This window comes from Setaria italica, chromosome IV (assembly GCF_000263155.2).
Source record: "Setaria italica strain Yugu1 chromosome IV, Setaria_italica_v2.0, whole genome shotgun sequence".
Taxonomy (NCBI): domain Eukaryota; kingdom Viridiplantae; phylum Streptophyta; class Magnoliopsida; order Poales; family Poaceae; genus Setaria; species Setaria italica.
In genome coordinates, this window is record NC_028453.1 from 38,077,332 (window position 1) to 38,104,627 (window position 27,296).

Below are 27,296 nucleotides of genomic sequence, written 5' to 3' on the forward strand. Positions count from 1 at the left end.
CTAATCTGAGTAGTACTAAATTATAGACTTATAGTAGAGATATATTAGCTGTGGTTGTGCTATACTCCCTCCGTCAAAAAAAAAAACAAGTCGTTTTAGGATTGTCCTAAGTCAAACTTTTTAAAATTTGACCAAGATTATAGAAAAAACTACATATATTTATGGTATGAAATAAGTGCCTTAGATTTATCATGAGATATGTTTTTATAATATACCTATTTGATGCCATAAACATTGATACTTTCTCTATAAATTTGGTCAAAGTTGAGAAAGTTTAACTTAAGACAAGCTTAGAATGACTTGTTTTTTTGGGACGGAGGGAGTATGCATTGCTAATTTCACATGTGACAGTACACTACTTTTGAGCTCCAAATTCAATCTTTGATATCTCATTCTTTCATTTAGTAATTCTTCTATTAATGAGACCTTGAATGTATGATCTCTCATTTCTTATTTACTTTGGCGAGTATATAATTCTAAATTGTTGTACCTATTTGGGGAATTAGAGCCAAACCCTCCTTGAAGCTCTTTTTAAATTCTTGGTTATGTAATCTAAATTAGTTTTCTCCCCTTTTTCTCAGTTTGGGCCTAGGGCCTTGTACATGTACATATTCTTTTTCTTATATAAAACCAAAAAGATCCAGTAGGGGCCTTACCTACTGTTTCATCAAAAAAAAATTGTTTGGTACTAGTATGATCTATTTGTGTCTACCTGTAGTGTGCATTGAATGGGCATCTTTTTTCACTCCATAAAATCTTGCTGTGTTGCCCAGAACATTGCTTGCAGCTGAGCATGAACTGGTTCTATTGTGCTTAGTTACAAAATGAAATTGAACTGTATGTGGTTGCATTTGTCAGTTCTAGAATCGATTCGGTTCAATTGAGTTTATGTTCCAGCACAGATTTTCTAAGACGTCTAACTGATCTGAGCAACCACGATTTCATTTGCTCACGCCATGTTGTTGGTTAGGAATTGATCCTTTGCCCTTGCTGCCCCCATCTCTTTGTCCGTCTTCATGTTGTGCTATGCCTTTGCATAAAAGTTACCAGTTCCCAAAAAAAATATGTTAGTACACATCAGTCTGCTTGACCTCTGTATAAAATTAGTCATGTAGTCCCTCATGATTTATTTGGAATAAAACATGCTGGGCAATTAAATTAACCTGATGGTTAATTAATAATGTGTGACATTACAGTTGTTACTTTCCTTCCAGTGTACCTTATGTTCTGGTTAACCTATAAAATGCCTATTTTTGATATTAGCTTTCTGGTTATCATATATTTCTTGCATACCTTATCTCCTGAAGTTCTTGTTTCTGCCAGCATTGCCACTTCATGACGATATACAAAGCAAATGACTCCAGCAAGTACTGCATACATATGTAGAGCCACACAGTGAAGTAATGCTAGAAAATTAGATTTCGATAGCTCACATCCTACCTGTGTGTCGATTCAGTACATAGAACATCACCCTAGTGCATGCCGTAAGACCCATCAGCTAAAAGGAACATCTGCACTACAGATTCCATTGTCGGCCTTTTGCTTCTTTCTTCATCCAAGCATGAAACAACCACTCTTTTTGGTTCAATCCTTTTGCCCCCCTTTTTGCTGCAATATAAGCTTGCCATTTGCTGGTTGTAGTATGGAACTTGCCATTTATCATGTAAAGGAACCTTTGTACTCATGTTTGTTATTTTTCCCCTTTCATTGGACGAGACTTTGGAGGCAATGGATGCTTTGTTGTTATGTATGTGCTGCTAGCGTCAGATATGGATGCTTTGTTACCTATGTGTTGTTCTGTAAGCGTCAGTCCAGAGCAGCACCATGGATTCTTGTAAATACTATTATGTATATGCTACAATAGTAGTGTAGGGTCCGTTACCATTGTTTCTGCCAGCCAAACACAGGTAAGGAAGTTATTATTGTTACAGCAGGCTACCAAACTAAATCTGGGAATGATTACTCTGCAACAGATAGCGGGGTAGTTGATAACATTACCGTTACCACCTCATTGGCCGAACCAAACGCCACCTTTATTTATTCTGTTACCACCACTGATTATGGAATGCTTCTCTAGCAGAGGGGAAGCCTCGCCACAATGGAAGGACCATCGATGCCATCTCAAGCTATCCCAGTTTCAGAAGATGCTTATTGCAACAGCACACCTGTTCCACTGGATGCTGCTGGCAGCAGCTCACCGGCTGTCACCAAACTCCGGAAGCTGCTGTTCCGGAGGATGCTGATCGGCGTGAATGATGGCCGCTACTTCCTTGGGCTGTTCCACTGCATCGACAAGCAAGGGAACATAATCCTCCAGGATGCAGTGGAGTACCGCAGTGCCCGCCATTCTTCACCTCCTACAGAGCAGCGCTGCCTGGGAATCATCCTGATCCCGGCCACTTGCCGCTCGTCTTGCCAGGTTGATTGTTCGATTGAAGAGAAGATGTCACTCTTGTGTTTGGAGTGAATGGTGCTTCTGATGATGTTGTGGTTTCCAAGCCACTGAGCATAGATGAACACTTGTACAACATTCTTGGTCTTTCTGAGACTTAATTTGCAACCAATTCTGTAATCTGAGAGGTCTTGCATGCTTTTGCTGTATTAACTGACATCTGAAGAAAATTGGTGTTCATATTTTCTCAAGAATTGTTTATTTGAAACATTTAATTGGTCATTTGGGAGTTTCTAGGTATTGGATGATCAGATGCAGCTGGGAAGTACTTCATACATGAACATCTCTACTATGGCAGTGAGTTAATTTCCACATAATCTTTAGTTTCAGAGTTACAACTATCATTAAAAAAACAGGAGTTAACAAGAGAGCATGCCAACAGAAATTACAAATTTATGTGCTAGTGAAGTCTGGGCATGCAAGAGTAGAAGCAAAGAGCCTCTGCCAGGGAATTTAGCTTGATATTTTCTTGAAAAGAAAAGAGAAGGGAAGAAAATCTGCAGCACATCGATTGCATTCAAACTACCAAAGTTTAATTACAGCATCATTAATGGATAACCCTCGGTCAGGGTGCAACCTCACTGATACAAGATGTAAATAGCAGTGTATCATGGTATGTATGATCTATGACAGTTGATTGCTGAAAAATCATAACTCTAACGTCATGTTCGTGTCTCAGATTTGCTTAAATAAATATAGTAGTACATATGAAGCAAATCAATGGCTGCTAGCAAAATTTAGTTTACACTGAACTTTGACACTATCCAAGTATGCGCACTCCCAAGCGAAAGCCATCAATTAATTGACACATTCTCCATTGATCGATTTTAGAGAAGGAATAAGCGTCATGATAAGAGTTCTGAAGTTCTCCTTGCTAGCAACTGCATTTCCTTTGATATCAAGCTGTGCCAACTTCAGAGATTTGAAGAACAGTATGGCATCCCAGTATTCCTCCACGTTGATATTTTTCTTCTGGCATTCTTCAAAGGCTTCACATGCTTCGATCTTGTGTGAGAAAGGAGATGAGCAGATATAACGTGTTGTGTCGATTGAGTGAGCTCCAATCTCGTTGAATGATAAATCCAGTACTTTCAAAAACATTATCTTCGTAAGGGGTTCAAGTGCTGTGAAATTACTGATATGGTTGTTGCTGATGTTCAAGGACACAAGCTGCTGCAAAGCCTCCAAACCTTATTAAAAGATAAAAAAAAAGTTAGCATCTTTAAGCCATTGTTCCTCAAGTATTATCAAGCACTCCCTCCGTCCCAAATTACAATTCATTTTGGCTTTTCTAGATACATTAATTTTGCTATGTATCTAGACATAGTATATATCTAGGTGCATATCAAAAGCTATATACCTACAAAAGCCAAAACGAATAGTAATTTGGGACGGAGGGAGTATTAGCGAATGACTAGGCAAATTATCTCAGCAAAGTAGTTTAATATGATTATAATATGATTATCAGTTCTGCAATTGCATTTGAGAAGCTAATTTGCATGCCCTGTCACACTGATAAATATCGTAATGCTTCTCGTTTCCTTTTGAATTAAGTTAGGTTGGTTAAATGCTAACCTTCAATTGATCTAAGACTGTTATGGCTTAGGTCCAGCACTTGAACCCACATCAGGCGTTCCACAAATCCAACACATGTTAACGACAATCTGCAAAGTTGCACATGATTCAGCGGAACTGAATTTTGAACTTGAACTGAACAGTGCTTCATGAAAGTCTCCATGTCACATGTTAACTGCATGCAAAAGTTAAGTTAGACAACAGCACATTATCCCTTAGCAAAGTTGCTTCAACATCTTCAAAAAAAAGTTGCTTCAAACATTCTCTATACTACCTTGTCCATTAGGACTAAGCTCCGCTCATCCTCATAGTACTGTTTATGAGATGGATCCAAGTGAATCAAGTCACTGAAGTGCGCCAGTGCCTCTTCACAGTATTTCTTCCTTTCAATGGGAGATCTCCCACGGGACTTTATAGCAGCACAAGCAAGCAATAGCCGGGCTAATGTCAAGTTCACAAACTTGCTGGAAAAGAGAGAGTCTTATGAGAATGGAGGTTAAATTCATGAAAAAAAGAGCTTCAGAATGAATTTAGAGCCTAACCATTTATCATCAGGTAGTTCTCTGAAAAGGTCTATTTCCTCAGTTAGTCTTTCAAAATGCCAATTTGAATCCTCAACCAAGGCACTAGTGATCTTTAGCGGATCAAAAGGGATAGCTTTGCAGTTTCCATGAGACTCTAATGATTCTGAACAATTCCAGGCAACTGGCTTATCAAACAGATCTATACCCTGGGCATCGTCGCTTATCAATTCAATAGTAAATGTAAAATGCACAGGACAATTGTAGTTAGAGCCACTTCTAGACACAATGCCATCTGAGGAGGGTATGCTCACTTCAACGGAATATTGCTGCGAACTGCTACATTCATTTGTAATCTGAAGATATGTGGTCCAACAGTTAGAATACCCAGAATCTGTCACTGAAAGGGCCCTCCAGTGAACATCCTTACCAAAGTCCAAATCAGATTTTAACTTCACACTTGATTGATTTAATCCTTTGACAGGCTCATTAAAATAGAGAACGATGGGTACAGTCTTTTCCTTCAGTGAGTGACACCAAATGGATGACAGTGTGTTCTGCTCAACATTTTCCTTGACAAAAGAGGAACTGAGCTTTGCACCATCACAAGGCCATGAAGCAATCAGCTGTGGGTTATCTGGAGAAGATGTTTGAGCTAAAAGCCAGAGGTGATAGAACCATCCACTTTGGTCGCTTGGATCTGTGAAAAGAGCTTGAGTGACAAGTTCAAACTCCTCGGAAAAAATCTTCTGCTTTGATTCGAAACCTTTGCTTTGTTGGATTAGTAGGTTGGACAGAAGTATACTGGAAAAAGGTGGACAAGAACAACATTGTAGCAAACATATAATTAGAAACAAATAAGACCAAGGTAACACAAAGCAATCAAATGTCACAGGGAAGGGTCTCAATTACATTAAGAATTATAAGAGTTTAAGCTCATCCGTTTCCATTTGCTGTTTCACATGATATGCATCAGATTGCTATATAGTGTCGGTTCAGTTGCTCAGTAACTTGTGCACAGTCTACTACAGCCAAAATAAGCCTAACCTGGAAGAGCATAAATTTTTCACTCAATTGGATGTTATTAGTTAAATTTGTTTGATAACCCCCATCTAGTGACATGAGACATAAGTTTAGAACAAATTTCTAGCATCACCACATGGACAAGTTAAAAGACTGAGAAAGCATTCCAAAGACTATCCATAAACAACAATTGTATAGCTAACATTTACAATTAACGGACATAAATAGCAATGTATACCTACGATTATGCCATGCTGAGTAATTACTGAAGTTGTCACTGATCTTATCCATCGTATACTTAAGCTCTTCCTCATCTGGCACCCCCATGAATCTTGCAAGGAACCTGCTCAAGGGGATGCGGGGGGGGGGGGGGGGGGGGTGGGGATGAGTCCCAAACAGATGATGTTGACTTTACTCTCCAACAACAGAGACCTACCTTCGGTAATTCCATCCATGAAAATTCCTGGCATCTACCTTTAATAGTTTATTTAAGAGGCCGAATTCACGCTTGGAATCCACTGGGGCTAGCTTTTGGTTTAGCAACCACTTCCGGTGATACCAAGCCCCATAGGACTTTGGGTTCTGCCTCAGAGCAACCTCGACCTTCAAAATTCCACATTTGAGTATCATTCAAGCAGTCAGCTACATAGGCACTTGAACCTGAAACGACTAAAGCATAAAAAAACACAAGAGGTGTGTTTGAATTTACTGAAAGATTGTTGATAGATCAGAGAACTCACCACCCTGAGCTCATCGTCAACAGCAGACCTGATGGCCTCTGGGTCAGAAAGCTCCTTGATGTTGTGCTGGAACGCAAGCTTACGGTAGTTCCATGCAGTGTAGGCCTCTGGATTTATCTCGAGCAGCTTGAAGCTCAAACCAATCGCCTCCTTGGTGTACCTACAGGCCCCAGCCATTGTTCAAGAAAGTCCAGCGTGTTATTAAGCACTACTTTGGAAGACTGAATTTGTGACCTTTTGCTACTTTGGAAGCCCAGTGTCGATAAGGTAACAAACGTGAAATTGCAACAGAGAATCCAATCCGATCTGTTTCTTTCTTTTGGGCTGATTAAGCAACCGATAATTTGCTACGATATGAATCAGGCCAGGAAATGTGAACATCCCAACCAAACAATGAGGCAACCCTGGGTTCAATCGCAGCTTCGAGAAAGAAGCAGGCAATACGACACGAACGAAGAAGTAAAATTTGCATCTTTCCTCCACAAGAACAATGTCAAGCCACGCAAGCTAAACCGAAGCTCTATCCCGAGAGCCCGCCCACCGGAAGCGACGGGTGCTAGACGGAGCAAGGGGAGGAGGAGGAGGAGGGGGGAGGGAGTAGCGCGGGCGGCGGCTTACGTGCGGGAGTGGTGGTTCTGCAGGACCTGGGCCTGGAGGTCCCGGAGCTTGGCGGCTTTCGCTGACGCCGCCTTCTCGTCCTCCGGCTTCGCCGGGCGCCGCGGCCGGCCGTGCATCGCCTCCTCCCCTCCTCTGTCGCCGGCGTCGCGGGTGCGGGGGATTGGATCTCAGGGAGAGCGGCGGGTCCTTCACACTTCCAAGTAGGCCCCTTCCGTTTTCTCCTGGGACCCGTGGCAGTAGTAGTAGGCTATGACTCGTGCAGTCGTCGTGTCTTGGGTTACTTGGCTAGCTGGGCCACCGGCCCAGCCAGCCAGCCACCTGAGTCCCCAGCATGCAGTAACTGCAGAGCTCCCGGCGGCCGCCGCTGCCGTCGGCCCGGCGCCGTGGTTCTTCAGCGTGGTAACTTCTATCTGATCACACAATGCTCCTTCAGATCAATGCATCTGGTTTCCGTTGGCCAGGACAGAAACGAAGTTGCTTGAAACTGGCCGTTTATTGGATCTTTGTTAAAAGAAGTCTCGGAACAGTCTATTGCCGATTGCCGAGAGCAAACCAACAACAGTTTACAAAGGTGATCATCTCACCATGTGTCCATGTCTCAGTACAACACCACACAGTTTACACCGGAACAGTTCCGATAACTTTATTTGTTTTATCCATTTGGTGAACATGCGGCACAATTGCTAGAGCAGCTACAAGATCACTCTTCATCCTTGCCAGCATAGTAATGGCGGAATGCGCATGAGAAGTCCTTGAGTTCGCAGCCATCCTTGCTGAGCTTTCGGTAACTGCAGAGCGCACCGGGTTAGTTGTGCCGAAAATAAATGGGAAAACATCTGGTATGAGGTGAGTTAGATAGCAAAGCAGTGGAAACTGGAAAGAAGCATATTACATTTCAAGTGCCTCAGAGCCCAAGGGACATTTGAAGCCGACTCCAGATGCAGAGGCCATGGCCAAATCCAAATCTTTAGCCTGCAGAAGGATGCAATCCATGAACCCAGTTGAATCTGATAAGCTCTTAGTTTTTTTTTCTCTCGAACGACGTAGGAGAGCTACGTGTCATTTCATTAAGAGAGGAAAGAGAGTACAACGAGTCCGGTTAAGGACCAAAACCCAAGCACTGAGGGCACCCCCACACACCTACACAGCGAAGCTTACAGGCACGCCACAACACCAAGCATGACCTCGACCAAAGACCCCCTGACCTAGACTGATTGGGCCAGCGACCTCACTAGGAGTTCCTGGAGGTTTTTTTTTTGCCCCAGCCATGCCCCAAACGCTACTCTCATCAGCCACTGTCTGGAGCAGCAAAGAGGTGCTTGGCCTAGCATTCTCAAAAACACATGAATTCCTGTGTTTCCAAACTTCCCAGGTAACCAGGATAATTAGCGAGTTAAGCCTTTTCCTTATCTCCTTAGGCACTGAGCGCAATGCCTTCCTCCACCAAAAAGAAAAACGAGCCTCAGAAGGTGAGGGTATCAGGGCTGTCAGTTGTAGAGGTTGGAGGATCAAGGACCAAATCTGCCTTGTAAAAACACAGCCAACTAACAGATGCTGAATGGTTTCCTCCTCTTGATCACAAAAAGGACAGGCCTCAGGGTGAGGCAATCCTCGTTTGGCAAGACGGTCTGCAGTCCAACATCTATTGTTGATGACTAACCAAATGAAGAATTTGAACGAAGGGGTGCCCAACTCTTCCAAATCCTCCTCTAGGGAGCAAATTTAATGGTTCCAACAAAGAAGGCAGCATAGAGCTCTTAGTTTTTTTGTAAGGGAAACTTATTTCTTCTTTTCTTGAAATTTTCTTGAAAGGGTTTCTGAGGGAAACCTTTGAAGCAGCATTTATCAGAGCAAGACATGAATAAGAATTAGTAGTAGGCAAGCAATTGACATCAGGCACACCAGCTTGTCTTTAGGTGAACCAACTATTAAGCATGTACTTGGTATTCTACAGAAGGTTTCGATCAAGCAGGGAATTTATTGTCACAATACCATCAATTTGGAGGTGAAACCACCGTCATAATTCCTTGATGATGGCACACCCTCCATAACTCCAGGAACTGGGTTATATGTGTCACTGTCGAAGTCAACAGAAAACAAAGCCACATAAATTCAGATGATGCAACATATCTGAACTTTTAAGAAACTAGCTTCTATACATCAGTACACAAAGTAAAACATTGCCACACTTCCAATGCTTGAGGAAGTAGATCCCATAAACATTGCAACTAAGATTGAAATTGGATAAGAGAAGAGACAATACCTACTCCAGCAGCGAGCACTTGAGCAATTGAAAATGTCTGTAAGAGTACTTGCTTTGATGCCAAGATTCTGACCAAGAGCAAAGGCCTCCGAGACCCCGAGCATGCTGATCGCCATTGCCATGTTGTTACAGATCTTTGCAGCCTTAAATATTCAATATCAAGAGTGAGTCGGAATCATCTGCACATCAAGAATTATCAGTGAAGAAGCGGAGTTAACAAAACTTGCCGAGCCATTTCCAGCCCCACCGCAGTAGATTGCCCTTTTCCCCATTGAGAGAAGAAGGGGCTTGGCTGCTAAATATGCTTCCTCTAGACCACCCACCTGTACATCATTGCTTGTGAAACATAAAATAAATATCAATTCCTTCTATCTTACCATAATAGTTTTCTTGTCTGATCAAACAGCAATAAGTTATGATGAAAAGCAAGAAACAATACCATGAAAGTTAGCTTCCCAGCTTCTGCAGCAGGAACACCTCCAGACACCGGAGCATCCAGAATCATAGGGTTTTCAGCGTAGCCTGAACAGTGAGAAAAAGCAATGGTGCGTCACTCAAAATTTGATGTTTAGGTAGATTTCTAGCACTAATTGTAGACGGCAACAGAAATAATTGATATTATTGGTAATCTCTTTCGCACATTTAAACTCGAGTATTGAAGTGTTTGACTGACAAAGTGTCAATCAGTATACCATGACTAAATATTATTATGGTGGAACTTAAACCTTTATTTTCTTTTAAATGGCATCTTGAGATGGCTGCCGATATCTTTCTTGATGTTTGCGGATCAACTGTAGATGAATCTATGTATAACCATGGTCCAAGGCGGCTACCAGCACCAAGCAAGCCATTAGTTCCATTGTATACCTCTAGAACCTGAAGAACATCTGTGAACATCGTAAAATTGACAGTTCCAGGAAACAAAATAAGCTGTATTTGTAGAGATTGTTGGATGTAGGACATGTTGCACAAAAGGATAACTACTGTCGATATCTGAGAGCATGATACAAGCAGTTTCAAGAATAGGAGTTACATATGCAATCAACTTACATGGGAAGAGGAAGGAAGCATGGTAATCACGACATCACTCGACTCTGAAACTTCAAGTGGAGACTGCTTTGTGGGGATTCCATCGTCTGAGAATTTCTTCATCGAATTTTCATTTCTGATACAGTATATCAGTGTTTGTTGGACGAGAATATTCCATTAGACTAAATACAAGAAGACTTTTTTCATAGTTACTTGCTAAGCAAACAAATTCTGAACAGAAGAAAATCAATGAACTCTGACCAGGAATATGTAAGAATAGGCAGGGACTTACATATCATGAACAGTCACTTTATATCCAGCTGTAATAAGGTTCCTTGCCATATGGGATCCCATATTCCCGAGTCCTATGAATCCGACATTCTGAAAAGCACCAGCAACTCATGAAAACCAACATTGCTGTCGCAGACCGGATGAAGTGAGGGAAAAAAAATGTCAAAGCATCTTCCCTTTTTTTAATTAAAGTTCTGCTACACGTTCAAATCAAGTTGATAATAGTGTGTGCAGCCACACCAGAAGATCTGAGGATTGATAGTTCAGCACCTCTAGCTGGGACGGAATTGCATGAGAAGAGAAGCCCCGGAGGCAGCTCCGACCCCATCTCTGCACCTTGGAACCGACTCTCCATCCGAACCCCGCCATACCTTGAGCAAGACCGCAGGAAAAGAATCCGCAATTAACTGACGGAGATACCGGAGGGAGAGAAAAAAATGAAATTGATTGCTCGTTCCAAGAACAAATCTTGTTGGCTATTACCAGGAAGTTAGGGCTCCTTACCAGGAAAAGGACTCGCTCACTCCAACGTCTGGATGAATTCTCCACCCCGCGGTAATCGAATCAGTAGAATGGGGCCGGAGGAGGAGGAGGAGGACTACGGCGACGAATGGCGACTGCGAGTCTGCGACTACGAGGGGGTCTGCCGCCGTGCTTCGATGGAAAGAAATAAAGCGGGCGAGGTTCGGCGATGCGGGGGCGGGCGCCGGCGAAGAAGAGGCAAGATGGAAATGGTGAGCGTGACCGATGCTTGGAAGTCTCAGTAAGAAAAGATTTGGTTCATCATTTCTCGTCTTTATCCGCTCTAACCAAATCTTGAAATCTTTAGCAGCATGCGTAGCACACTATAACACGCAACTAGTCTAGGATTAGGAAGCCCTGTGTTATCTGTTTTTTGTTTGTCTGTCTGCTTGCTACACTAAAGGGCTGTTTGGATACGAGGTGCTAAACTTTAACAGTGTCACATCGGATGTTTGGATGCTAATTAGGAGGACTAAACATGAGCTAATTATAAAACTAATTGCAGAACCTTGTGCTAATTCGCGAGACGAATCTATTAAGCCTAATTAATCCATCATTAGCAAATGGTTACTGTAGCACCACATTGTCAAATCATGGACTAATTAGGCTTAATAGATTCGTCTCGCGAATTATACTCCATCTGTGCAATTAGTTTTGTAATTAGCTTATGTTTAGTACTCCTAATTAGCATCCAAACATCCGATGTGACAGGTGTTAAACTTTAACAGGTGTTTCCCAAACACCCCCTAAGGTTTGCCTGATCTTAACCTAGAAAATTCATGGCATCGAAAAATCTGAAAATCGGATATAGCATATCAAACGAGATACTAGTTTAGCTGCATTGGCTCAGCTGTTTACTCATCTACTCCGCTAAACTAAGTGCTTTGCATCGTCTCTTTAATTTAGTAGCATCATCATCTATTATCAATTTATCATACACGAGAAGAACCTGCAGAATAAGCATCATCAATCATCTTACTGCGAAACCAGCATCACCTCAGTATTTCATTCAATCTCTAGCATTGAATACAATTCTCTGGTTCTCAGCTAAGGCAACTGTATCACAATTCACAATCTGAATATTTCTCACGCGCTGACTAGGAGCCCTCAATATGAGGAAACTATACTTTGTTTACGCATATCTATATGGAGTAAATTCACAAATCACAACTGTTAGCTGAACTCACTCAGTGATGTACTTTGTAGTATCCGATCTACTAAACTTACACTGAAGAAACCATATCTGGTGTCAAACTACTTGACCAATAGCATGAACATTGCATACTTGATTCATCTCTGCGTGTCGTGTAAAGATAGCCGTGACCACTCTAAACTCTCCATGTGGCCATATAGCCTCCCTTGAAGTCCACTTGAACATATGTTTTTCCAGGTTTCTGTTCTTGCAATTGCGGCACCCAAGTCCAATGAGCTATAACTACTGTACATATTTTTTTAATAAAAAAACAGCTGCACACCCATAACACTTCGTAATCTGCAGAAGATGACAGCAAGAGAAGAGGTGAGCATATTAGCATAAAAATATACACAGATCATAAGAAGTTTGACACTACTTGAGGGAGATAGGGAGAGACAGATATCACTACTTAAATTTTCTGTTGACAAACCTGAATCATCATACAGCATTATTCCCAGAATTTGGATCATGTCCTTGCTGCCTGTCACCATTATTATCATTTGCATCATTACTCCCAGACTCTGGATGTTGCGCAGCATTGACAGCCTGCTGAGCTAAACGCTGATTCCTCCTAGCCCTCCACCTCATATACTCTACTAGCAGAGAGTTCGTACTAATAGCAATCCCAAACCCAGTGAATGAGGAGAGTAGGACTGCAAGGACTGCATTCACTCTCAACTGCAAATGATTGTAAGATAATAATCAGTAAGGCACAATCATCTATCTGCATCAAATGCCATCAGAAGAATTTCATACCACGTTGTAGAAGATATGAGCAAACAGGATGACAATAGCAAATTGGAATGAAGCATAGGCCCATAGATAGCTCTTTGACACTGTAGGAACAAACAAAAGATATATTTTAATGGTCTTGAGAAGAAAACATTACCATATAACAAAAAGGCATCCTAAGAAAATAGGAAGAATTTAGGGTTTGTTTTTGCGCAGATACTGAAATCAAGTAATTTCACACTATTTCCTCTGCACGAGGGCTACATATCAGGGTGGGCCGTAGTGAAGTACAACACTTTAGTTCTCCTACCTTTGACTGAAAGGACTGTTACATTTCTCTATAAAGTAAACTAGTCTTGTGACGTCGTAAGTACTTATTGTAACAGTATGGATGGAAAAAAGATGAGAGTACGATTAATTACCCATAGTGGATGCTATCATGGAAGAAAGGAGGCCCAACACACATGAGAAAGGCAATGAAATTGCCAGTGCACGTGACCGCAAATCAGTAACCTGTTCCAATGAAAACCAAAGTTACGAAAATTGAAACCAAATGAGAAGTGCAGTCGAACATTCAAAATGCACCAGTAAATGAAGAAAGCAAGGGATACAAACCAGAAGTTGCTCCAAGAAACAGAAGTACGCAAGCATGCTAACCATCACCAGAATTGGAATGTCCTGCCAAAATCTGTTAGAAAGTGAGGTCAGATAATAAATGTGATAGAAATAAACAAATGTGAATACGTCGCAGGCCCATCACCATAGCATGATAGAATGAATCTATTATTTATCTCTCTCAACAATCTTTGCTTGTATTCTTTTCTTTTTGGACAAAACCATTTACCTGTATTGTTGAGCTGCTCTCTGCTGAGCAGCGTTTGCTACCCGTCTGTTTGCAGTTTGACTTGGTATCCTCAGTAAAGTCACAGGTAGATTCTGAACTTCTTGTTTACAGACATCACATATCTTGTTTCCCTTGATGCTAAACCATTTGACAGCACAATCTTGGTGTGCAAGGGCAAGTTCTCCTTTGCAGCTGCACTCCATTTTAAGTGTTTCCCCTCCTTCATTGAGTTCAACAAAACAAATTCTGCAGACTGCCTCTTCTTCAGGAATATCTTCACCTCCATCTTCAGGGACTGTCAGGAACTCAACAATGCACTTCAATGAGAACATGGTGCTTTGTAAAACAAGAATCAGTTTATGAAAGTAACAGAGTAGAGGATTTTAAGAGCATATACCATCAATTGTTTCTTCAATGGCATCGTTTGATGTAGTTGCATCGACTGGAACAGGTCGTGGGGTTGTTGGAATCACACGGATGACACCTAACGAATCTGCCCTTCTCAAACTTCTGTTTTTGCGATTTCCTGGTACTGAAAGCGAACGCTTGATTTTTGCTTCAACTTCTCGGTTCTGTTAGTAGGATAAAACATATTTTAAGAAAAAAATCTTGATTTACAGCATTTTAAACTGGTTCAGTGTAGAAGAGTGTTATCTAAATTTATGTAAGCGCATATTTTGCAGGAAAACATATATACTTACAGATGTCGATGGAAGACTTTCTAGGTGATTTGATGGAGATGAAACCTTATCAGTAGTTCCTACAGGCGTGACTGGCAGAGAATGGGTCCGTTTTGCTGATAAAGAGTTGATAACCTTTCTAAAAGAAAACGATCTTGCTGTAGTTGGGTTATCCTGCTGCCCTTCAGATGATGTCCCAGGATTCAGAAGGATCACCCGATCTCCGTCCTGGGCTGAACTTCTTGCCCTGAAACTATTCTGAGGCAGGATGTTCTTGATAGATGATTTCGTTCTCGTTGAATTAGGTCTTGGTGGCAAACCAGCTCTCGTTGAACTGGGACTGGAGGATATATTAATTCTTGTCGAAGTAGGTACACCAGTATCCATTGTCCTAGCTGGTATTTGCAATGAAAGGTTTGGCCTTCGTGAATTATGGCCAGGTGTAGTTTGGGCACTGCCATCATGATCCAGTGCCTACAGTCACATTAAGCAACCATGGTCAAGTAAGTCAGATCAAGCCTGGTAAGAGAATGAACTGAAGAAGAAAGATCCCCCACATTCCTTCTGTAGAAGGGGAAGGAGCATTTCATGAACAAGCTCATGAGACTCATCCTAATCTGATATACGAACGCATGAAGGAGTGACAATATCGGACTGCTCCCCACCCCTACCGAGTCTAGATGTAGCCAGAAGAACATAAATTCGAAGGGACGTAACTGAAACATAATTTATGATTTTCTCAATCGGATTTCCTGATTTTAATTTTCTGACTTGAGCACAATCACATGGACAGATCACAGCATTTAAAATGGCAGCTTCTTTAAGGTGTAATCTAGATAATTCATGTGGGTGAGATGCTGGATCTGGTATTCCATTCATCAGAAGATGTGTTCAACTAATTATGCACGCAATTCAATTCCCCAACCACACATGTGACGACATAATCACAAAGTTTCCCGGAAATATAGCAAAATGATTCGGTACAACAGTTTCGTCTGAAGGGGAAGCACACCTAAAACTAGAAGCAAGCCCAATTTTAGCTCATGTGGCAAGGTGACAGTACATTGAAACAAAGTTAGGCAAACCAGAGCAATCAATGACAACCGAGGGAATACTGCCTGATAAGGCAAAGCAGGAAAGATTCGATCTTCCGGTCCTAATCTAGTTTGCCAAAAGAAAAGAAAAAGTGAAATAGGAGAGCAAATAGCATAACAAAGATTCGCCCAGCTCGCCACAATTCACCTACAAAGCTCGCATCTTTTGAGCGGCAGCAGCAAAATTAAGCTCCGATATTGATTCAACAAGAACTACATATTAGACGGTACCGCATCATCGCCTCGCGGGAAGCAGGGAATTAGCAGAGCACGAACGAAAACTTAGTTGGAAATGGAGAGAGAGGAAGAATCTCAGGGGAGGAGGACGGCAGAGCACCGCAGGGGAATCTCACCGCGCGATCGCCGAGCTCCGGGGCCTGCCCCTCTGCGTTCTCCATGTAGGATTCGATGAGCTCGAGGGAGAGCCGGCAGAATTCAGCGAGAGGTGAGGGGAGGAAGAGGGAGAGCAAGTGGTGTTGTCTGGTGGAGTTCTTGTTGGGCGGCTCCGGAGCAGCGGCCGGGCAGGAGGGGCTAGGGAGGGCGTCCTTTGCTAATTGCTAATGCCTTTCTTGCATTTTGCTCCCTAGGTTTACTACATATCGCATTTTGTCGCGTACCTATCCGTTCCTAGATGTGGACAAATGCTTGGAGGACACACGTACGCTTTTGAAAATCTCGACCATACATAGTGGAACGTGTAATTCATGTAGTAATGTGTGTGTTGGTTTCTTGCTACTTCGTAGCATACACACACACCAAACTTGAGGTTCTAGTGCACCATTATTTTCTTAACGAACTACATCACACAAGGTACAGGCCTCGTGCCGTTTTTCTTCATAGATGTAGTCACTACTCACTAGTAGGTGAGCTTTTTTAAGAAGGGATTTTTCTTTTTATTTTTGTCGGCGGTGCATAAAAATGTGGTCAGTCAGTCAGTGTAGTGGTTAACAGTTTTTTATAGGTGGAATTTAGTGACATGGTAAGTGGTTGGTAAGGTCTAATTAAGGACTTGTCGCAAAAGCGAATCATTGTCCTACCGGTTCAGTCATGCATCCGTCCATCTGCTGGAGAATATTTCCATGAGTCGATTCAAAAACATGAGCATTTCCGGCCGGGGAACAAGAATCCACTATCTAAAAAACTCTACAAATGATGCACGCCAAGTTCCGGTTAAAGTTGAAGCAACAATTGGTAAAATGTAGCAAAAGCATGCTGAGGTGCAAAGTACGTCAAAAGCCAGCTGAATGCATGCATTCTCGTAGCAGCGATGTGCCAGTCCGCCGTAGCCACCATTCGTAACTAAAAGTGTTGGAATTTCGTGCGCCGAAGAAAACGACGCCCGCACCTTGGTCGCCGAGTGGGAAAAAGAAAAACAGGCCGTGGGTGGAAGGTGACGGTTGCGCTTTTCCGATCCTCCGGACCACGGCCACATTGCCACAAGCCCTAGCTAGTCGCGCCTCCAGCGTTAGGTCCCGTGCAAAAGGCAGGCAGGGATGAGCTACGACTACGTGGCCGGCCTGGACTTGTCAGGAGCAGGGGTCCAGTCCAAGGACTTGAGAAGTGGCTTTAATTTATTAGCAGCTTTAATTTAGTGATGACTCGATCACTGTGTGCAAGCAAGCAGTAGCGATCGATGGAGCCGTGAGAAAGGGGCCGAGAAATAAAATATAAAATTACATTGTTTTCATTTCAATACGAGTCAAATGGTATACATCGTGCATTCTAAACTAGTGACAAAATAGTATACTAAGATCAAATTATGCTTCATCGTCATGATGTACGTGCCTATGTATGAATTAAATAGCATATAAACAACTTAATAAACGAGCCACTGTATACATTGTCTGTTTTATTATCTGTGTGCGACATTCAAAGTATTTGTAGGCAACAGCCATACTCTAAGGATTGATTGCTTGTACTAGTAGTTAACTGATGAACCGGATCTGATGCCATGATCACAATCGGTGGTCATCAGGAAGAAGCAGCTCGCATGCATGATCCCACACATGCAGTTGTAAAATCGTGTTGGGCACGCCTCTGTCACCGATCGATCGAGTTGTGTTAGCAAGGTAGCGGGGACAGAGATTAGAAGGTTTGGAACCTGAGGAAGGGCCCGATGAGTATTAAATTTTAGTCTCTGTCACATCGAATGTTTAGATACTAATTAGAAGTATTAAACATAGACTATTTACAAAACTCATTGCACAGATGAAGGTTAAACGGCGAGACGAATCTATTAAGCCTACATAGCGAGGGACCAACGGGTCAGACCTGATACATGGGCCTTTGGCCTAGATGCTGGCACGCAGGCCCAATATTACATGACATCAGGCTCATAAGTTTAACCAATTGCAATCTCCATAGGCCCAGATAAGCGGCGTGGTCCAGCACCTGCTCGCACCGCTTCATCTACAAACCTATTCTCGCGTGCCCCTTGCGTCGTCTCGGCTCGCGGCACAAGGGAGGACCCGAAAGAGCGCCTCGCCTTCCGCTCGCCGCTGACGGTCCGTATCCTCTCACCTCATCGGTTTCCCTCCTTCCTTCACCGATCTGCTCCTGTGTTTACTCTGCTTCTTCGCAGGTCTCTGTGTTCATCTTCTCCGCACAGCGTGCACCTCCGGTCTACAAGATGAGTAAGGTAGGTATTTCTTTTCTTCTATATGTGTTATAGAAATCATGAGGAGAAATGAGACAATGCTGTAGATAAAATGTAGTTTTATTCAGTTTTGACATATTTTATATTACTGACACAGAATCGCTCGGTCGCTAGCCCTATCTGCAGTGCACACGCTGTCGTGTTATTTTTTGCAATAATTTACAAGAATTTTACAGGTGTTCGTCGTCCACTAAGAATGAATGACGGGAGTATACTTTATCTGATTGTTTTCTTCGGATTTATATTTTTTACTATTTAAACCTAGTTTGTGAAAAAAACCCTTTAGCCACCTGTTTTGTGATGATAAAAAATGTATGCCACGTTTATAGCAAACTTAGGTCCAACAAATTGGGGGCCAGTAGCTAAGAAAATTTGACAAACTATAGTTGTACTGGTCAATCAGTTAAGAAAGTTTGAAAGCCACAATTTATGACAACAAATCAAACAATAGTATCAGTTGGTCAGACTTGTCAAATGAGACTAATGCACGTGTGACACATACATTCTATCATATAACCTTCGCATTTAAATTTGTAAAAACATTCCATGCATCATCTTACTTGAATTGTTTTGTTTATTATGAAAAAGTATGATTAAGAATTTTATAAATGATGCATTTGGTATAAGGAAATTCATGCTATTCGGGATAAGGCTATGTAGCATATTGGTTTTGTTTTATATGCACTGATTGTGGTGATTGATATACTACATTAAATCATGCATGGATGGTGTATGTTAGATCATTTCCACATTAACTGTTTTTCAAATTAAGCTTGTTATTTCTAGCATGTTGATTCACACGTTAATTGCCTTTCAAATCAAGCATATGGTTTCTAGATGTTGAGAAACCGGAGCCCAAACCTTGACACCGACTCCCTAGAAGTGGCACAAAAGTGATATGACACCACTTCTTCTGTGAACCTTATACCCACACTACTTTGAGGAGACCTTCACACCGACACCAACACGGGAGACCAACTCTCTACAAGGAACCCAAATCTTTTATTCGTCTACTCACAACTTGATACAACACTCACTCTTATGCTCTTTATGTGGCTACCCTACCATGACACTACTATACTATATGGAAACCTTGCCATCTCTTCACCTATGGCTAGGAGGGAGGGGAGCACCTCTATTTATAGGTGCTCATGATCATTGAGGTGTTGCCATGTGGCAACTTCCACACTCTTCCATACAAAATATCTTTAACTCCAGAACCCTCCTCATCCTTATCTATACCATGCTAAGATATCTAGTTCTAGAGTATTCTACACTTCACCATAAAGCATGACAACTATGACTCATGCATTCTCTCCAATTTTCTAGAACTTTCTTACCTTGCCATGATCTTATCCTTATACATGGCAAAGTTAGTCTCTTGAGATCTCCACAATCTTATAGAATGTTCCAAGTATGCATTGCATATTTCAACACTAGATATAGTCAGAAATCCGTGAGCTATTGCATCATGTCTTTATGGCCACGATGGATGTGTAGGCAATAATGTCTACATCAAGGGTGTGTCTAATAATGATACAGACTTACAGAGCTAGGCAATCTTGTTTTGGATAAAAAAGACAAAAGTTTAATTTTTAATACAATTATAAGCCCTCCCAGCATAGTAATATATTGATGTCCGCTGTTTTACCATAGGAAATTATTTCTCAGAAGTACAAGGATTTTGTTGTTTCGAACAATATAGCAGAAAAAAAGTAATGCTCAAAGTTTCTTTAAGGAACATGCTAGGTAAATTTTGAAACGAATTGACATTTTAAATCCCAATTTTGTTTGCATGAAAATGTCATATTGATTGATTTTAGACACAAACAAATTATACAATGCTAATCTTGGGTGATTGTTCTATTGCTCTGTTTCCATATCTTTTCAGACAGTAACTTCTTGTGTGTAATGTCTATAATTTTTCTTCTCCTTTTAGACTACGAGGGCTATGCTGGTACTGCTATTTGCCATCACCCTTCTTGCCCAGTTCTCTGCAGGAAGTTGTACAGTTGTACAGGATTCGAACCAATCCAGCTGGTACGGCTTTTATTTCTTGAAAGAAGCGGTCTGCATATAAAATGAGGATATACTTTTTTGTTTGCTGAGATTCTTATTGCGATAACAGAGGCCTACTTATATAAAAAAAATTTAGAGGTCCAAGGTCACATGATACTGCTTTTAGATTACCCAAATATTGCAAGAGCATTATGATAGCAACATAGCATGCAATGGTAGCCTATTTTACATGTAGTATTACATCTTAATTTAGTATCGGAAAGTTAGTTCTCTTAAAATAGTTTATGGTCTATGTCTTGAACTATTAACATAGCATGCAAAGGCAACAATGTCTAATAAATCCCTCCCGTTGTTTGGTAATATTTGTTCAGTCCATGTACTTAGGTAACATTATATTGGAATAATATTTGATCTAATGGTATTAAATTTGTACCATTGGATAAACTATTCTTTCATCTTCTAAAAAGAGTTAGAATCTGTCAATTCTTTGAAAATTTATTTAGTTTTTGTTCCTCCTAGGTTCTTGAACCAGATAAACATCATAGCAGAGATAGGACATCGTAATGATATTATGGAAGAAAAAAAATGGCCCTAAAGCAATCAAATATGTGTATACATGCATGGAGTATATGCTAAATCGTATTGCCTATTTGTAATGCTAATTACTAAATTTTGTTTCACATTAGATTAGTTAGATTGATTATATATTTCTCCTCCTTTTACTTTCAGTCAGGTTGAATGCAAAAAGAGGGCGAGCTCAGCCGACATAGCACTTTCTGTGATCGGAACTTTGCTTTTTGCTTTTGTGTCGATTTCACCAGTGTATGTTCTTGCAGCCAGTCTTTCACACAATTTTTAAAGTTTAAATGATATTAATTGAAAAACACAACTATCTAAGTAACACTTGCACAGGATGCGTGTAAGCAAGAAGTTTAATGAACAAGACAATGCTGTAAAAAAGTACAGGTGGTTCATGGCTTTTCTTGCCATCTTGACTCTGGACTATATTGCATGGGTGGGATACTCGGTTGCCGGTATTGTGAGGCGGCAGTGTTCATGATCATAAACTCCATGTTTGGAGCTACGGTCAGCTGCTTGTGGACACTGATTGGTCTAGTGAGAGACCGAGGATGTATTGCTGACCAGGTGATTGAATTGCCTCCATCTGATATCTCTAGTTTTATGTAAAAAGGTTTGTATTAAGTAAACTGACTCTGGCATTTGCTTGATAGGAGGACAAGATAACACTTGTCTTTGCTTTGCGTCTGTTGGGGCAGCGTTTGGTTATAGAAGCTATCACACCAATAGTGGATATTATGCTTTGGCTGGTGCTGTGGCGGCACACCTTTGTCGGCTTATGGGCAATGTAAGTCACTAGATTATCTCACCTGTGTGCTTTCTACTCATTCTTGTAGTTGTTGGACTTAGAATTACATCTTCAATTTTTTTTTGTGAATTAATAATGTCAGGTCCTACTTGTTTTCAGAAATACGCTATTCATTTCAAATTATACGTTGCTTTAACACTGTGCTAAGTTAAACTTGTTTAACTTTGATCAAATTTATAAAAAATATATTAATACGAGCATTATTAAATACATGCACTATATATGAAAATAAATTTCATGGTCTATATAGTGAAACTAGTGTGTGTGGTAGATATTCGTGCATTTCTCTATAATCTTTGGTTAAAATTGATAAATTTTGACATAAAAAAACTAAAATGACTTGGAATTTGGATGGGAGGAGTATATGTCTGTGATCGATCAATACAGCCCCTACATGTTTGTTATGATCATTGAGCTAGCTGTTGGCTATTATGCAGGATTATACTCGGTTCTCAGGACCCCAACTCGTCGTGTCGTTTGTGGGCAGCGTCGGTGGCCTTCTGTGCATTCGTCATCCGGGTTTGGATGCTGCACAACCGTTCTGGGTAAGCTATTATCTCACATACAGCTGCTACTTTCATCTCGAACTAAGGCTTTATGATAATTTATGCAATTAAGTTTTGCTACTCCCAGTCTAAGGAAATGTTACTTTCCTATTTGCATCCACCTAGCAATCTTCGGCCGTGATAGCTGGAATTCGCGGACTGGAGTGTCTTTGGTGGATTCTGCTGTATCTCCGTTCTTCGCCAACACTGAGACGCTGGTTACAAGATGCAAGAGGCTGGACTGCCGAAGCACGCGCCTAGGCTGGGCTGGCTGTGTAAAACTCTGGCGGTTGATAGCTCGGCTACACAAACAAAACAATCTGGGACCCGTGTACTATGCTACGCATGTTCTATGCTACGCTTTTGTGTCCTTGACCATCGAATCGACGCAGTGACTGGATACGCTGTCAGTAGCTAGTTTCTTTTTTTTGTAGGGGAGTTCACAGACTGGGTAGATCAATCAAGATCTGATTGGCTACAGACCACCTCTGGCACACGCAAATCGCGATGATACTTTGTAGATTTGTGAGCTGGATCTTTACAAACTTGAGGAGCAATGGGTGAAGATTTTGAGTTAGCTGCAAATAGCATCTGAGAGTCAGTGATCGAGGAGCTGACAATGGCTGTTTTAATAAATCGATCGCAGGATTTGTAGTTGAAGAATTCTCTGCACAACCATTTTTCTTGTAACCTGATGTTCAACACCGCTTGCTGGCCGTTTCGCGGCGTGGCCACGAGCTTGAGCCTTGAGCTCGCCGCGGCTTGTGCGTATGGGAGGTCCTGTGTTCTGTTGGTCGATGATAGGCCGCCAAACTTGGCAACGCCACACCTGATGCTGCATTCCTCTCCGCTCGTCGACATGCTCGACGTTGCCTCCCTCTCCGCTTGTCGTCAATGTGGACGCCATGATCCATAGAGCACGAAGGGGGAACAGAGTAAACCTGATCAAGAACCACTTAGACTCGACTGGATCGGGCTTGCACGTAGCGTTAAAATGAAAATTTGCTCCTCACCTCTCAGACCAACGTCCCAGTCCAACAAGAAGTGTCTCTAATCCTTCCTATTATATCACTCTCCTATGCCTACGCAGCGAGCAGAGCGGGCGAGCGCGAGACGTGGGCGCCGTGGCGTGCGAGACGCGTTTGGCGAGCGCAGGACTCGGTCCTTGACAGTTCCTCACCTTCTCGCTCGTCTCCTCTCCTCCACCAGACCGACAGCCAGATCCTGTCAAGCGTCGAGCCTTGCTAGATCCCATTGAGCGCAAAGCCTATTATCGAGGAGTCACAGCAGGGATCCTAGTGAGCTGCTGCAACAATGTGGCGACAAAGCAGTTGACGCGGGGCGAGAGAACGCGTGACAAAGAATGTGCGTTGTTGGTTGCTATGTGAATGTGTGTTCTCTCTCATGTTTTTTTTTTAACTCAAAGCTCATTCTACTTGCATTCAACATACTTATGCTAGTTCCAGAAGCAGCTGATTTGATTGATCTAGAATTCTTAGTGGGTTTGTCGTTGGTTTCTAAGTGCATATCCGATTTGAAATCAAAATTGGCCACAGATGCCTAAGGCCAATCTCAATCGGGTGTCATGGAAGTTTTATAGTTTTATAGGTATTAAATCCTATGTTACATCATCGGTTTTGCTTCCTTGGCAAGCTAAGTCTGACGGTGAATTTTGATGTACCAGAAGGATCTCCTCTTTAGGAATAGAAACATAGATTAGAAAACGAGAGATTCGGATTCGGCAGTACAAGTGTACAACGACCTCAAACGTTGGAACAATAAAAGTTTCATGCTAGCTACTACTCTACTCTTGAGATTTGATCTTTCTAAAAGTCCTAGCTACTGTAAATAAGGTTCAGCTTTTCACATTTAGAGGCGCGCTGCACCCGGCCCATGCATGTCAGCTTCTGCTTAGAGTCCGGGTTATCGTTACTCCAGGACTCTTAATCGCCACTACAAAATTATCGCCGTTCGTTAATCTAGATAGAAACGCTAAACCCAAGGAACCTCCGTGCATGCAGTATGGCGGCGATAGCAGATGAGTACGTCCCTCTGAAGCCCACAGGCAGCAAAGACCACCCATGGTGGCCATGGGTGCGGAGACGCTGCAGGATCGCGTTGGACATCATGTTGATGGCGGCGACGGCGGCGTTCCTGATCTGATCTGGCTCGTCCGGTTTTCCATCGACGACGGGAAGGTGGCCAGGTTCTCGGTCGACCTCGCCGGCTTCGAGGGCCTGAACGCCACCGTCGGCCGCGCGGTCTCCCCCGGGTTCAACCTCACGGCGGAGGTTGAGAACCCGCGCGCCCTGGTGCCCTGGTGCTCCGTCGGCGGGCAGGCGGTGGTCTCCTACGGCGGCGTCAGCCTCGCGTGGGCCCCCGTCCCGGGCTTCTGCGCGCCCAGGAAGGGAGCGGCGGAGCTGGCGGTCGCGGCGAAGGGGAGCGGCGTCGGCCTGTCGGATGACCTGCGCCGGCGCTTCGTGGCGGAGTGGAACGCGGGCACGGCCCGGGTGGTGCCGGGGATGAAGCTGTTCTACGACGGCAATGGCTGGTCGGGCACGTGTGCGTACCAGGGGGTGTCTCTCGTTCGGCGAGAACTTGCCCTGCTGGGCCAAGGGGCGACCTGATGGTGGTTGTCTCGATCACATATTATACTGACTTCCTGGTTGAAGGATGAACTCCTTACATATATAGTATACAGTAGTAAATTAAAAACGTGCATTTCAAATGGTGAAGATGTTTGTATGTGTGTGGTTTGAGTGACTCTTTTGGATTTATTTTGATCTCATCACTGAAGTTTTAATTCGAGTTTATTCAAATTCAAACCAAAACTTTCTCCTATGCACTCGCGTCTCTCATCCTGCATCCCTGCCGCCACACATCTCCTCCCCCAACGAGTTCTCCGTCAAACCAGTGTGCAGAGAATTCGCATTGGATTACTGATCCGATCAGGGAAGCCACCGCGTGTTGATGTGAGGTCGATATGCAATAGGCCTGGTAGATGAAAAATATCTGTAAAGATAAGAAGAGATTTCCTTTGAAAAAATAGAAGTGGCCGTAAGCGTGAACTACCGGCACCGAAACAACTTTTGGGTTCTCGGCACGGAAAGCGAGAGCAACAGCGGCGAAATAGGCGGCCGTCCAACCACGCGGCACATGGCCGGTGATCGCCTGTTGACGTGCAGCGCTCCTGCCTCCCGCAGTGTCTGTACGACGTCGCTCCTCGCGCGCACCCGCTGCGAAGTGACCGCCAGAGCAAGGTAAGTGCTGCCCAGTACTCGCGACCTGCAAGCAGCGGCCGTCGACCGGCCGAGCACCGCCAGGGGGACGAGGGCCGGCCCGATGATTACCGCTCGTGGAGCCCCTGAGCACCACCAACCCGTCCCTTCTCCGGTCCGAGATTTCCCGATCCGCCAGCTCGCGCGCACGCACGCTCGCCTGCAGGACCGCCACCGACCGACCGTGCTTTTTGGACTCCGTCGCATCGCCGAAACCGACCGCTGCTGCCGCCGCCGCACACATGGAGTAGCGGTGACGCCGGCCATTTGCTGCCGGAGACGAGCGCCGCTCTGCCGCGCCGGCACGCACGCACGACAGAGATCCAGGCTCTCTCCTTCCGCGTCCGCGGTCACTGTAGCGCACGTACGAGGCGCTACACGCTAGTCGAGGGCCGGCCGGACCGGTAGTCCGGCACAGTACTCGCCGCCGGCCGGCCACTTGCCCCCGTAACTCGAGTAAAAGACGCGGCGCTCGGCGCCAAAGCACACGTCGATTCGATCGACATTGATTCGCTCGATCGGCCGGCGGGGCCGCCGCGCCGCACATGCAGTACTGCTGCCGTACGCCCGCGCGTACCGCCAAGATCCCCCTCGCTCCCTCCCCGACCGTCTCTGCGCGAGATCCCTCCGCCCCCGTACGACACGGATCGCATTCAAGGGCGAGCTGTGCAGCATGCATCTACTGCTCCGTGCCGTGCTTCCTCCAGCTGTTACCGCTGCCGCTCCTCGCGGCAGAGCGCAGGGGCAGCGCTCCACGTCCTCCCGCGGCCGGAGATTCGCCGGGAGTACGTGGCGGCGCCGCACCTGCACTGCATGCAGTGCCCCCGGACGGGGAGAGCTAGTCAAGTCAACAGTGCGCGCGGCGGCGTCGATGGGTCGGCGCCGGCATCCGGCAGCGGCACCAACCAACAGCGCCACGGGCTGACGGGCATCTGGCGCCCGCCACACACAGACTCCCGGCTCCCGCGTGCGCGTGCCCGGGCCAGATCGGCGCGGCGGATGTGAGCCATGGAGGAATAATGAGTGCGCGCGGCTAGCGCCCGTGCGCCACGCCACCGCCGTACCGTACGCGCGCGTCCTCTCCGATCCCTCCCGGCGTGGGGGTCCGGTGCGGGAGGTGGAGCTGGCAGGGCGCGCCAGCTAGCCCCGTCGTCGTCGGCGTAGCTGGCCAGGCACAGCCCACAGGCCACAGGGGACGACGGGACCGGCTGCCTGGCCTCGCTCGCCGCTCGGGGCAGGGGACCCGCAGGGGACGGGCGGGTCCCCTGCCCGGACGGCCTTCTCTTCCCTTCCCTTCGTTGGTACAGCTAGCTAGCGCGTCCCGTCGGTTGCTCCGTCGCGCTGCACGGGCGGCCGGGCCAGCAGAGAGCCCCATCACGCCCTGCCCTACCTGAGCGCCCGTACGGGGGGTGACCACCACTGTGTTCCGATTCAATGCACTCTGGCCATCCAGCAGGGCGGTCGCGGAGTAGCTCCCCGCCCTCCACTGGGGTTACTGCTAGGTGCCTAGGTTCCGCTGGGGTTACTGCTAGGTGCCTAGGTCCACGACCACACGCGCATCGTCCTCCGCGGCGACGGCCGGCTCTCTCCCCGTGCGTGCGCGTCGGAGAGGAGTATTTCGGCTCCGGGGCCGACAGGTCGGCCGCCCAAGAGGCAAAGGCGCTGCAGATCCACGTTCACGCTCGGCGTTAATTTTCAGTGGCTGCTGAGCTCGTGTGCATTCGGTGCGTTTTCACGTAGCACGAACAGTAGCAGACACAAGGCCGGTGACCCGGTGTGCGGCGCTGCAGCAGCGCACCCCCCGGCCCCCCGGCGCCATTTCCAGAGCCGAC

The 27,296-nt window shown here is 44.4% G+C and overlaps 4 protein-coding genes across 6 annotated transcripts; 1 reads left to right on the forward strand and 3 right to left on the reverse strand.

Annotated features, from left to right (window-relative positions):
* Window positions 1–2,098: 2,098 nt before the first annotated feature.
* On the forward strand, window positions 2,099–2,467 carry LOC101764875 (N-alpha-acetyltransferase 38-A, NatC auxiliary subunit). Its single transcript, XM_012845342.1, has one exon. The coding sequence runs from the start codon at window positions 2,099–2,101 to the stop codon at window positions 2,465–2,467; it is 369 nt and encodes a 122-aa protein (XP_012700796.1).
* A 472-nt stretch (window positions 2,468–2,939) lies between these two features.
* On the reverse strand, window positions 2,940–7,146 carry LOC101764467 (geranylgeranyl transferase type-2 subunit alpha 1). Of its 2 annotated transcripts, XM_004966147.2 has the most exons (8): window positions 6,930–7,146; window positions 6,312–6,471; window positions 6,008–6,174; window positions 5,810–5,914; window positions 4,570–5,352; window positions 4,302–4,491; window positions 4,028–4,202; window positions 2,940–3,642 (listed from the first exon to the last, which is right to left on the reverse strand). In XM_004966147.2, exons 1-8 carry the CDS (start codon window positions 7,043–7,045, stop codon window positions 3,251–3,253), a joined length of 2,088 nt encoding a protein of 695 aa, XP_004966204.1. In that variant the 5' UTR covers window positions 7,046–7,146; the 3' UTR covers window positions 2,940–3,250. The 2 variants fall into 2 exon arrangements, with proteins under 2 accessions (XP_004966204.1, XP_022681586.1); XM_022825851.1 differs by lacking the exon at window positions 6,930–7,146 and having other exon boundaries at window positions 6,008–6,231; window positions 6,312–6,451.
* A 257-nt stretch (window positions 7,147–7,403) lies between these two features.
* LOC101764065 (probable 3-hydroxyisobutyrate dehydrogenase, mitochondrial) lies at window positions 7,404–11,339 on the reverse strand. 2 transcript variants are annotated; one of them, XM_004966146.4, is made up of 11 exons: window positions 11,017–11,337; window positions 10,783–10,883; window positions 10,514–10,602; window positions 10,243–10,357; window positions 9,918–10,068; window positions 9,632–9,714; window positions 9,420–9,515; window positions 9,193–9,335; window positions 8,922–9,006; window positions 7,822–7,901; window positions 7,404–7,717 (listed from the first exon to the last, which is right to left on the reverse strand). In XM_004966146.4, the coding sequence occupies exons 2-11, from the start codon at window positions 10,879–10,881 to the stop codon at window positions 7,630–7,632; spliced, it is 1,029 nt and encodes a 342-aa protein (XP_004966203.2). In that variant the 5' UTR covers window positions 10,882–10,883; window positions 11,017–11,337; the 3' UTR covers window positions 7,404–7,629. The 2 variants fall into 2 exon arrangements, with proteins under 2 accessions (XP_004966203.2, XP_022681587.1); XM_022825852.1 differs by having other exon boundaries at window positions 7,432–7,717; window positions 10,783–10,919; window positions 11,017–11,339.
* A 665-nt stretch (window positions 11,340–12,004) lies between these two features.
* On the reverse strand, window positions 12,005–16,105 carry LOC101763665. The gene is made up of 9 exons (XM_004966145.3): window positions 15,933–16,105; window positions 14,507–14,959; window positions 14,203–14,377; window positions 13,806–14,100; window positions 13,577–13,649; window positions 13,384–13,474; window positions 12,986–13,065; window positions 12,660–12,907; window positions 12,005–12,526 (listed from the first exon to the last, which is right to left on the reverse strand). Exons 1-8 carry the CDS (start codon window positions 15,975–15,977, stop codon window positions 12,668–12,670), a joined length of 1,452 nt encoding a protein of 483 aa, XP_004966202.1. The 5' UTR covers window positions 15,978–16,105; the 3' UTR covers window positions 12,005–12,526; window positions 12,660–12,667.
* Window positions 16,106–27,296: the final 11,191 nt, after the last annotated feature.

Excerpts from the sequence above, each read along its gene's own strand:
- LOC101764875 (XM_012845342.1), top strand. The coding sequence starts at position 2,099 with ATGGAAGGACCATCGATGCCATCTCAAGCTATCCCAGTTTCAGAAGAT.
- LOC101764467 (XM_004966147.2), bottom strand. The coding sequence starts at position 7,045 with ATGCACGGCCGGCCGCGGCGCCCGGCGAAGCCGGAGGACGAGAAGGCG. Across the intron at positions 4,492-4,569 it reads GAACTACCTGATGATAAATG|CAAGTTTGTGAACTTGACAT; the intron begins GTTAGGCTCTAA and ends TCTCTTTTCCAG. Across the intron at positions 4,203-4,301 it reads GCTTAGTCCTAATGGACAAG|TTAACATGTGACATGGAGAC; the intron begins GTAGTATAGAGA and ends TTTTGCATGCAG.
- LOC101764065 (XM_004966146.4), bottom strand. The coding sequence starts at position 10,881 with ATGGCGGGGTTCGGATGGAGAGTCGGTTCCAAGGTGCAGAGATGGGGT. Across the intron at positions 9,715-9,917 it reads CCATTTAAAAGAAAATAAAG|GCTACGCTGAAAACCCTATG; the intron begins GTTTAAGTTCCA and ends CTCACTGTTCAG. Across the intron at positions 7,718-7,821 it reads GGCTCTGAGGCACTTGAAAT|TTACCGAAAGCTCAGCAAGG; the intron begins GTAATATGCTTC and ends TGCGCTCTGCAG.
- LOC101763665 (XM_004966145.3), bottom strand. The coding sequence starts at position 15,977 with ATGGAGAACGCAGAGGGGCAGGCCCCGGAGCTCGGCGATCGCGCG. Across the intron at positions 14,101-14,202 it reads CATTGAAGAAACAATTGATG|TCCCTGAAGATGGAGGTGAA; the intron begins GTATATGCTCTT and ends AGTTCCTGACAG. Across the intron at positions 13,475-13,576 it reads GTTTCTTGGAGCAACTTCTG|GTTACTGATTTGCGGTCACG; the intron begins GTTTGTATCCCT and ends TCATTGGAACAG.